The sequence below is a fragment of the Pleurodeles waltl genome, chromosome 10 (genome assembly GCF_031143425.1).
Source record: "Pleurodeles waltl isolate 20211129_DDA chromosome 10, aPleWal1.hap1.20221129, whole genome shotgun sequence".
NCBI classification, from domain to species: domain Eukaryota; kingdom Metazoa; phylum Chordata; class Amphibia; order Caudata; family Salamandridae; genus Pleurodeles; species Pleurodeles waltl.
Window position 1 is genome coordinate 256,603,255 of NC_090449.1, and position 12,154 is coordinate 256,615,408.

General features: G+C 41.6%; 1 protein-coding gene across 2 annotated transcripts in view; it reads left to right on the plus strand.

Moving 5' to 3' along the window:
• Nucleotides 1-7,878, plus strand: part of CDIP1 (cell death inducing p53 target 1) — a 177,174-nt gene extending 169,296 nt beyond the window's left edge. For both annotated transcript variants that reach the window (XM_069210373.1, XM_069210374.1), the window contains exon 7: nt 5,205-7,878. In XM_069210373.1, coding sequence (XP_069066474.1) covers nt 5,205-5,316 — 112 coding nt within the window. In that variant the 3' untranslated portion in view covers nt 5,317-7,878. The remainder of the gene's footprint in view (nt 1-5,204) is intronic.
• Nucleotides 7,879-12,154: the final 4,276 nt, after the last annotated feature.

Sequence of the window (12,154 nt, forward strand, 5' to 3'; positions counted from 1 at the left end):
CCCAAGGACCTGGCTGGCCAATTCTATAAGAAAAACGTCCCCCAGCTGATCCCGAAACTTACCAATCTGTTGAACCAAAGTGCCGCCTTGTGGATGGTTACGCAAACAATGGGGGAGGCCGTGGTGTCGATCACCCCAAAACCCCACAAAGATGATCAGTATTGCGCCTTCAACCTACCCATAGCGTTACTCAACATTGACACAAAGTTATATATGAAAATCCTTGTGACCCAGCTGAGCACAGTGCTGAATATCTGGTGCACCCTGACCAAAGAGGTTTTATTCAAGTGCGCCTGGCTCACAACAGTGTCAGAACAGCCATCCATCTGATCTAAAAGGCCTCCTTAAAAAGGTCCCAGACTTTCTGTTATCCCTAAATGGTGAGACGGCCTTTTATGGGTTCCTAAAGATTATTTACAACACTAATTCAATCGCTAGAGTTGCCATTAATAACTACCTTTCTAGCCCATTGAGTCTGACTCGGGGTACCAGACATGGGTGACCCCTCTCACCACTCCTATTTGCTCGATTTACTGAGGCCCTTGCATTTCTAAGTTGGCAGACTTTTTGCGGTCACAGGAATTCGATTTGCTTCAAGAGTATACAAAATTTCTCTTTAAGAGGTTGATGTTTTTTTTACTCTGGGCTCGCCTTCTGCCTCAATCCGGCAGTAGTGCAGCTCTTAGAAGCCTTTGAGAGGATCTCCGGTTGCAAGGTCATCTATGATAAATCTGAAAATCTTAATATGACTGTCCCACCGGAAGAAGCGGAGGTGCTGATGCCCCGCTTTCACTTTCATCCCTGAAGACCTTACATAGACCCACCTCATCAGGATCAGTATGTAATTATGGTTTACTGATCTGTTTGGGACTGTTCTTTCTTTTTTCTTAGGGATTTTTGTGGCTAGGTTAGCGGGGGGACACTAAGGCGTCCACTTTGCCAAATCGCTCTACTGATCCTTACACCAACTCGCACTAGTCATCTCATTTTACACATACACCCATTGTGTGCTGCGATCTCGATCCATTACTTGTTTGTTCGCCTTACACAGTCAATTAAGGACCTTTTAGCTGCCAGTTATCTCACACACCCCCACCAGACCTGCAGTTGCCAAAGATCTCCACACTTGGAGCTCACTGATGCTGTCATGGTTTGGCTGTATTAACGTAATTAAATGAACGTGCGTCCGTGACTGCTCTATCTCTTTCAGGCCCTCCCAATCTGACTTGATCTCCCATCCGTGAAATATATCCAACCAAAGGTAATGGCATTCATAAGAAAGGAAAAGTGCCTAGATTTCCGCAGACGCTGATGACCCAGCTGTGGGAAGCGGGAGGATTGGGGGTCCCCAGTATACCGCACTGCTGTGTGGTGGCACAACTAAGGCCGGAGACAGACTGGTCCACTACACTCAGAGGAAAACTTGTGACAGATGGATCACTCCATAAGTATGCGGGCCACTCCGATGCCTATGCCCTGATTTATACTTTTTGGTGCAAAACTGCACTAACTCAGTTTTGAACCAAAAAGTTTAGCACGGGCTTGCACCATTTCTGTGCACCAGCCGAGCACCATATTTATGGGATGGTGCAAGCCGGAGCAAAGGGTAGGCTAGCGTATTTTTTCTTTTTACGTTAGTCAGTTGGGGCTGGCGGTATGGAAGAAGGGGGTTATGCACCAAAAAATGACGTTAGGCAGGTTAGAGTAAATAAAATGACTCTAACCTGCATAGAGTCATTTTCTGACACAAAACCATCCACACATGACTCCTGTCTTAGAAAAGACAGGAGTCATGCCCACTACTCCAGTGGCCAGCACAGAGGACCAGGGTCCACTGGGCATGGCCATTGCACCAATTGCCATGTAGGGGGGGGCATTTCAGGGCCCCAATAGGCACTTAAAAAAATAAATACTTACCTGTACTTACCTACTCTGCTATCCCTCTGGTGTAGGTGGAGGTGTCCCTGGGGCCTGTGGAGGGCACCTGTGGGCTTATTCCATGATGTTCCACCATGGAAATAGGCCCACAGGTCCCCTAACATCTGCCCTGAACCAGGCGTTAAAAAATGGTGCAAAGCAAGCTTTGTGCCATTTTTTGACCCCTTCTCCCTCCTCTTCGTGATTTTAGCACAGGGGATAAATATAACGCTAAGGCCATGGAGTCATTTTTTTCACTGGAACGCCTACTTTGCATCTTATTGACACAAAGTAGGTTTCCACATCCAAAAAATGACTTTAACTCCATAAATTTGGTGCTAGACGGGTCTAGCACCAAAGTATAAATATGGAGTTAGTTTTGCACCGAATTTGCATTAAAAAACTGATGCAAATTTGGCACAAAACAAATATAAATATGCCCCCTAGTGTGGCACGAGAGGCACTATAAGCCACCCAATGCATACATCAACACACCAGTGGCCACCACATTGAAGACTTGGGATAAGTATGTGGGGGCAAAGGGGCTGGTGACATACCCCTCCCAGTATAACCCAGTTTATTACAATCCAGGGTTTGCACCAGCTATGGCTAGTCACCCTTCCTTCAATGTAGGGAAAGAGGGTTCACAATGATTGCAGATATGTATATGGCCTTGACACCAGTCATTCCAACAATGCACACATGATGATGGACTGACAGATACCGAGCAATTACAATACGCACAGCTCCAGCATTGGGTGACCCAGCCCACCCTCTGTGCAGGGGCCACTAAAGCCAAAATTCCATTCGTACAACAATTCCCCATACTGATAGGCACATTTTAGGGGAACAGGTGACACAAAAACGATGGGACAAACTACCCAGAGACATGCACTCATCTTCTGTCTCATACCTGGGGTGGCAAATACATTACAAATTGTTTTTCATAGGGTTCTACACCCTTCAAAAACTACACTGTATGTACCACAACACCTCTCTTAGTTGTTGGATGGAATGCAGAGCATTAGGTGAAGCATTTCACATCTGGCAGGAATGCCCGGTTAATCACCCCTTCTGGGATGAGGTATCCGAACTGCTTCGCAAGGTCCTTACATTTCAGCTACCGGCAACACCTGACGTTATGCTCCTGGGTTCTAAACTACTTCATTTATCCCAGATATCCAGAGATGAATGCTAAATATGGAGCAACTACTTAGCAATATACAGGTATAACACCTGGCTTTTGAAGCTAAATGGCGTCCCTAGTATGCCATTTAACAGCGAACTGCCAAGCTTGGCTCTTCCTCAGTGGTGGAGGGCACTAGATAATTTTCATTGACAATCAGAAGGAGAAACCTTTTCTTTTAAAGATAGTGGAGAGTCTTTGAGAAGGATTAAGGTTAGGCATCTAGGACCAGAGACTGATATATATAAAACACCCATATGTCTTTCGATGTACATGCGGTATACACTTACACGTCTGCAGTTGGAGAGGGCAGAAGTTGGGGGGGGGGCGTTACGGTTGTGTGACTAATAGGAGAGAACCAATCAGCAGGGCTCCAATGTGTGATAAATATCACTTGTTTTCTGTAACCCTTCTTTAACGAACCTCTCCTGCTCTTTTTCTTTTTGACCCGGTTGTTCTGTCTTCTAACACGCATGCTGTTTTTGTGAAAAACCGAATACAATTGTTTGACAAAGAGGTACAAAGCAGCATTTGTCAGGAAGATCCAGAACTCTCTCTACTAGAAGAAAATCAGAACAGTCTCCCTATTTGGAAACATGTCAATTGTTTACATTTGTGGAGCCGTTATTTGTAAATTTGTTTATACTTTTGTGAGTCATTCCTGGTTAAACTGTTATTCTAGAATGGGCGTTAAATAGGACAAATATCTATTTGGAATTTATTTGGATACAATGTCAATCTGTAGAACTATATGTTTGTCTCCCGTTTCTAATAGGATGATCTAAGGTTCCAGTGTTGGGGTGAGCTTGCAGTTACACTCAGTATTCATCAATATCAGTGGCATGTCCATGATGGGGATGGAAAATGTTCTGTTAAATAGTTTGTAGTCCGGATCTTTCAGGAATTAATGAGCACAACCAGCCTCCTCATAAAACGAGGGAAGTGAACATCAGTAGTTAGCAAACGATCTTAGCATCCCTGTCCTTTACTGGAACATCAAGATGAACATCGAGCCTGCTTCCATAGATGGGTTCTCTGCAGTAGCAGGGCAGTGTGGGCCCTTGAAAGCCCAGTACAGTTTTTCTTGAGGTGAGGCATATTCACGTTGTTAATCCCACCTCTAAAGTTTTATTTAATATTGGGGTTCAATTGAATGCTTTGAAAATCTTTCCCAGTTAAACACATATATATAGAGAGAGATATTTGACTTATTTAAACACAAGTTCAGAATCAGATTTCTTTATTATTTAAAAAAAATCCAGAAACAATAAGTATCTCGTTGGAAAAAAAATAAGGAAACATAAAAATACACTTCCCTGTATTTAAAAAGAAAACAGCATTTTGTAATCCTGTTCATAGGAGGCGATTTTCCGTGTTCATGGATTCTGTGAAAATGTCCGTGGAGGAAAACTCTGAACCCAAGTACATTTTTCTTCTAGGACAGGCAAGCAGTTGGAAAGGTAATACTGGACATGCTTGCCTGATCTGTGATAGCTGTTGTCGCTTCCATCTTTCGACTTCTTTTCTGATATGAAACCACCTACCACCTCTGATCTATCTATCTGACTATCTTTTTTTAAGCTAACGCTGATTTATACGTTGCTTGCCGCAGACCTCCTCATCTTAGAAGTAATGGCAGGGCTTTAGTTCCTGTTTTGCCTCTAGATTTACCAAAGAATTTCACTTTTCAGTGTTTTTACTTATCCTTTATTGATTTCGAGCGGTCCAGGGACAGAACTTCATACTCTTAATCACAAAGCATTTTTGCATTCTCAGCACGAAATTGATTGTAGCAATATTGTTGTCTAGGTTTGTTATCTAGGCTACAAAATCAAACGTAATATACCACAGTCTATTTATCAGTTCTAGGAGTATATGATCTATTCACTCAAAATCAGAGACGGACAAAACCTTTTAATGTTTTACTGATTTGTTGTTCCACTATATTGTCCGATTTTTGCACACGTGTTGCTTGCTTTTCACAAACGTCATTATTTTATTTAAAAAATACTCGCATGTTTTGTACTTATCTCGATGATCGAAGTGCTCCTCTGATGTGGTTTGTTGCCTGTCTACATTGATTTTCTTCTGTTTTTCGAAGGTGTGATCTCGGCTGCTGCCTGATTCCCTGTTTATTTGATGAGTTCAAAGATGTGACACACACCTGCCCAAACTGCAAGGCCTACATCTATACCTACAAGCGCATGTGCTAACAGCCTGCCTGCTCTGATCATCGCCTGCAAAGATTCCACCCCGCTCAGTGCTCTCATGCTGTTTTGCCAAGCGGAAGTGTCCAGCCTCCCGATTCAGCTGAGTCGCTCCCTGCCGCTATCTATGTTGAAAAAGCTGTGAATGCCTTATTTCCAAACTATGCTACTGGAGAAATGTGATAAGGTGTATATAGAACATAACATCCTCAGGAACTTTAGAGGTTAAACGTTTCCTTTTCTATTACTCTAAAAGTAAAAAAAGTAAAACTAGGATTCTGGAGACTATGAATAGGAACCACTGTTCGTCCTAAGAGGACCTTTTGGACTAAATGCTTTCTTGTATTGCACTGGATGTAGGCTTGTTATACATTTGACAGGGGTTGTGACCTGCACCTACAACATTTTCCACTGCAGATGCAATCATTGCTTTCAGACACCTGCCTGGAAAGGCGTATCCAGCATCATGTCAAATTTGATGAACGGTACTCTACAGTGGTTTGAAGTGCAGCCTTCTTATCATCTGCACCCTGACATGAGTGTCAGAAAGATCGGATTTCTTCTAATATTAACCAGAGTAGAAGACAAAGTGTCCAGTGGTAAAATCCGAGTCTGGCTTCATGAGAGGACCACAAATTTCATCAACTCGCCTGATGGTCATCTGTCACCTGCTTGAATCTATCACCACATTGCGGAGCTCATGTGATATGCCTCATCGCGTTCATTAATCATTCTGAAGTTATGCAAGCCTCGAAGCTGACCTCACCTCACCCATGGGACCGCCCTCTTTGGTGTGGCGTGGCTCACCAGATTTTTGCTATCAGCCTGTACAGCACAAGTTGACTTTTGTCATCCACCATATAAAATGTTTTGTGAATTTTCTATCACACAATATGGTCGATGTATAAGTCGGACTTTTTATTCAAGCTCACATAAGCCACAGCTATGGTACTCCTGTTCATCGATCCCACTGTATGGGATTACCAAAGCTAATTTTACGCATTTCACATTCCCTGTGACACACAAGTGTGAGGCTTCAAATCTTCTGTTGATCAGCCCATCCCTACTGTGAGCTCATGTGTGACATTTCAAGGCTCATTTACTTCCTGGCCCTCCCTCGTCATGTATGGTTCCTGACAAACCCAGAATAGACAAATCCTCTCCGTCCTTGTAAGCTTGTTTTGTATGCCACAATATCACAGTTACAGGCCTAATGAGTCCTTCCATGATATTTTCCGTCCAAGCCTGCTTGACAAGCCTCCCATGCCAAATCATGAGATGATGCCTTTGAGCAAGGGCACTCGTATGTGACCCAAAAACTAACATACCATTTAACATCCTTTTCCTGTGCAGTTGCTTGTGAAGCTACTAAGCTTATTTAACCATTAATTAACTCACCTATGAGAGAGCATGCAGCAGGATTGAATCTATTAATGAACCCTTCCGTTGCATTACACAGCTGAAATTCTTAGCCACCTGCTTATACACAAGAACTGAATTACAACACACCCAATCAAACTACAGTAAAGTAAGTTATGACAGGACTATGATCCTTAATTCATCAGAATGGTTCAATGAACTCTTGAGTGACAGACTTAAGTCTGTCCATATAACCTTCCGTCCAAGCTTTTGGCTGAAATTGAGCCTTTAGCTCATGCAAGTGATTTCATATATAACAAGTCTGCAGTAAGCCTACAGAAATTCATGGGAAATAGCATGTTGCACAATCTGTTAGTTTCGTTCATCACTCCTTTCCGACAAGCACAAATCTAGTTTTCCGTCTTTGATTTTCTTCCATTTTCCATGAGCTCACATGAGTGACACAGTTAGGCTGATATAATAAATGCACCCTTCCAAACAAGCACTATCAACAAACTCTGCCCCCGATCTCATGTGTGACTTGCGAAATGTCTTGCTTCCTTTGATGTCTTGTTTGAGATAATCTTATTCCCGAGATTAAATAAAAGTTTGTTTCATCCCCCACCTTTTTTCAGTGAGCTCAAATTCAGACATTTCAGAGGTAATTTTGGCGATCAGCCTTTCACTATGGGGTCTTGGGAGACATACCTACGTGTATCTTATCCTTTCTTCCAATCCTTTGAACTTTCCATCCATGAACCATGAACATCATGCCCAAATAACATACGCACTTTACCCGAGAGCCTTTACCAGAGTCTAACATTACATACCAGGGCTTAAGATGTCCACTGATCCTTAGGGCAACTCACCACATTTCTGTCTCATTCATCAGCTTTGATCTTCAAGCTCACATGTGACACAAAGACTGCACATCTACCTTCACTTCCTTTCAAGCTTGCATGAATTCTATTCTCATTTCATCCACCAAATCAATCCTTGGTTCTTTGTGTCAAGTCTACCCTGTCCAAGTGCTCTCTTGTAATCTCATTTGTGACAGTGCTAAAGTACTTCTCAGAAAAGACTAGACAAGAAAGAGGAATAAAACCTCAAAGAGATCTTTCCTAATTATACACAAATCCAAAATAAAGAATGTGAAAAGGCACAAACAAACTAAACTGACAGTCAATAAAAGCTCCTGAAATATTCAAACTGGGGTAATCTAAAAATATTTTTTCTTTTTTGTATCATTGCAAGTGTGTCAAACAAACACAAAAAATAGCCAAAAAGACAAATCAGTCAGTAAACTCAATATGCTAGACACACTTCACGGGAACAGCAAAAAGGAGGGACTAGTTACATTTATTGGACACCCCCTGGGATTCTCATCCGTTCCGGATAAACTCCTGTCATCCTTTTTTTCGTTAGCCTCTCGAGCTCACAAGATTATTTCATTTGTCTTCATATACTAACGTGAACCCAGCAACTCATTGTCATTTTTATTACAGAAAATCGGTAGAGATATTTTTTCACAAATCTTGGTCCACAACCACCAGCGGCTTATGTTTTGGTAGGGTTATCTGTATGTTCATATAGTTAGTAATGTTTGTCAATTACAACTCATGGGGCAAGAAAGTGCATCCTCTCATGTTCCCTGTCCTTCGTCTGCTCTGCTCATTTGTTGCGTCTCTCAGACAATACATTGCTGAACACCAAGGACAACCGCAAGATGGATTTGACAGTTGTATGCCAACATATATGGGCTTATTCCAATGAATGCATTCAGAGAATTTGCAAAGTCTTGCTGTAGTGCCTTTGGTCATACTAATCTGAATTTTAGCTCCTGGCAGATAATCTCAACTTTGGAGAAAGTGGTGATTGATCTGTCCTTTTGAATTTCAGGAACTGGGAAAATGCACAACTTGCCCATTTCCGGTGCATAAGTATATGTGTATATTTAACTTAAAGGTTTATATGTGATTACTTAGAAAAATAATGTAATGGAATACCATTACTGAGAAACCATTTCATGTAAACTGTTTAATGAAAAGTTTCAGAACGAATGGTATTTACCTTTTCAAGGGAAAAACTAATACAGAGAATGTCCTTTTGGTCGAAATTGGCTTTTGAATGCTCGTTTTTTTAGTGTAAATACAATGGTTGCAGGTCTTACTTTCTAAAAACATTTTGTTAGAAATATTTGAGTGCTTTACTTCAGTGGACATTTTTTCATATTTATATCTTCTACATTGTCAGACAATTACTTCGGATGCTTTTAATTCGCTGACCCAGTGCCACCCATAAACAACGTCCATTGCTGACCCCTCACAACCCCTAAAAACATCGATCCCTGCCCCCTACGACTCTTAACCACACCTAAACAACACTCATCCCTGAAGCATAAAAAAGCTGTTTCTACCCCATCCCTGGACCATAGTCTTTAACTACCTCTAAGTCTACCCATTCCTGAATTCTAAAAACCCTTTTCTATGCCTCAGCTCCACCCATCGCATACCCCGTAAAAAACACCTGAGTACACACAAACTTCACCCATCCCTGAACCGTAAGAAACCCCCACCGCTTTTAAATGCCAGTCATCCGTGACCCATAAGAGCTCCTCATCACCCTAAACTACTCATCCACAAACCCTAAGAACCCCTTTCTACATCTAAACTTTACCCATCCCTGAATCTGTTAGCCCCTGACCACCCTAATTCCACCTCATCCTGAACCCTTAAATGTCTTCACCAGCTCAGCTGTTACCCATAATCGAACCTTAAAAACCATCACCAGCCCTAAACTGTGCCTATTCATGAACCCTAAAGCCCCTCAAAACGCTTACGCTCCCCATCCCCGATACCTAAAAACACCTCACACACTGAAACACAACTTGTCTGTGAATCCTAAAAACCCCTGACCACCCCTACACTCCACCCATCTCTGAACCCTAAAAACGCCTTTCTGTGTCCAAACTCCAGTTATGCCTGACCCTTAAAAAACCCTCATCGTCCTAAACATCACCCATCCCTAAACCAAAACCTCCACAGTACTGCTAAGCTCCACCCTAGTTTAATGTAATTTTGAATTGTTCCTTGAAATGATCGTTCCCTTAAAATGTTTCTTTTAATTTTCATTTGTTTTGTATTTACTTAAGTGTCTTTCCTTAAAATGTGTTTTCCATGATGTGGTTTCCTCCAATGTAGTTTCGAAGATTTCATTTTCCATTAATTCACACACATCAAATTTAAAGACTATGGCAATTATGTATCAATATTTTTCCTATAGCTTCAGAATGAGTAAGATCCTGTAATACATCTGGCATTCTGTGACTGAAGCTAGACAGAGCTGTACCCAATAATAGATTTACCTTTTGTAAGGTAAGACATTCTCCGAATATGGTACAATATAGTCATCTACAAAATGCATTTTTCAAGTTGTATACCCAGTTATGTAGACAACCTCAGGTAATCCTTTGGATTTTTTCAAGTACATTTAGGACTACCATTAAAAACAAATGCTGACTAACCAAGAATCATCATTTGAATTTGCAGATAGCATGATGTAGCATACTTGTGAAATATCCAGGAATGAGCATCCAGCATACGTTTCCTGCATGTCTGTAGATCCAGAATTGAGGAATGATGATTCTGAAAACTTACCTGGGGATCTGAAATATGCTGTTTGGTCTTTGAGTCCACGAGACATACTTGTATAAAAGGCCCAGAATATGCTCCCAGCATGCCTGACAATCTGAGCTGTAGTATGATTTAAAATCCTGGAAATGCACACTGGAAGGAACGTCCAAGGTGCATTACCACCAAGTCCAAGTTGCATATGCAGTGTGTGTATGGAAGAATGGCTTGGGGTGGTTTCCACCTTTTGGGTGCTTTCTAAAGTCGACTCACTCTTGGGCATTTACTTAAAAACCATAAAATGCTGTTACTCCTTTGACACAGCAACCAGCAAATCATTTAAGGCCGTCAATTCTGTGTGCTCAAATGCCAATGATCGAACTGGGTTTGAGTGCATGCATTCAAGTATTCTTTAACTTGTGCTATCATCATCATGGTGACTTCCGTTAATCATTTTCTCTTGAGTGTCACTTACACAGACCCGTATATACTTTGGACATAAGGGTGCATTACTTGTGGTTGTGGAGGCTGCCAGGCTATCAAAGTAAAACTAAGTTATTAGGGAAAGGCAAGCTTCATTCACTTTGTAGCACACACAGAAGATAGAGAAGAAAATGCCCTTTATTGTGTGCCTCACTTAAACACCAGTAGAATAGATTTTTCTCTAACCTGAAGTCATGATGGGGAAGGAAATCCCTTCGGATATTATCACTACGGAAATGCTAAAAAATGCGTACCAAGCTCTTGCACCTCATCAACAATAAGAAATTAGATTTTGCCTCACATTGTGTCATGCTCTACCAACAGTATGAAAGCAGATATGTTGGATCACACTCTACCAACTTCATAGAAGTGGATTCCTGCCACGCAACCAGATGATTCATGTCTCACTCAAGTTTTTTCCCATATGAGAGTCTTGAGACACAGTAATCTCTTTATGCATGAGAAGATGCTCCTGAAATTCCTCTGTACTTTAGTTCTGTGCTAGTGCTGAGTTCTAGCAGACAGTGAACGGGACTAAGAATCCTTTCCTCAGTCTTAATGGACTGGACTTTTGGCAGCTTGTGCACATTCCAATTAGGTTTAGCTCTAGGCTTGGCTACCTTTTATTATAAGTGATTGTTCTAGGGCTTTTGACTCACTGTCAGGCTATAATGGGAACACTTCTTCCTGAAATCCCCAGAACGTAGTCTTGACCATTCGTTGTTGTTGGAATTACTCTGCCTCTCACTAGGCATTCTCCTGTGTTCCTCATGTACAATGTGACTCTTTTTGTTTCAGCTACCTTGATGGCGCAGAGGACATGTCATTTATTTGTCAAAGTCATGTTGGCAGAGCAGAACCAAGAATAGAAGGTCACTAGCTGAGTCCTACGATAAAGAAGCTAAATTCCTGGATGCGTTACAGAAAAAGGTGTAACAAAATGCTTCACTGCACCTTAGTCTTTCCTTACAGCAAGGCAGAATTTCATGCTAACGTTAAGTAATGCACACTTCCAATCAGGACATATGAATACTGTTGTCAGAGTTGTGAATTTTTTTTGTGTCAGTACAAAGAAAGTTCTGTTTGTCGCTTTGTTAGACCCAAAAGTCCACTCCGTAGTAGGCTCTATGAATGTTCACTGATGACCCTAGGAACTTTAGTGGGATGCCATTTTAGGGTCTCTCACCATTGAAGCCATTTAAGCTTTCTGTAAGTGAAACTCATTTTTTAAAACTTAAGAACTTGGTCTTTCTGCCTTTGCTGATGCAGATTTGTGGGTTTTCTTAACAGACAATACCGCTTTATTTCAACAAGCAGGCAAACAGATTCTCATTTCTGATATGCCTCCTTGAAGTAGAATTGAGGGTGTAGTC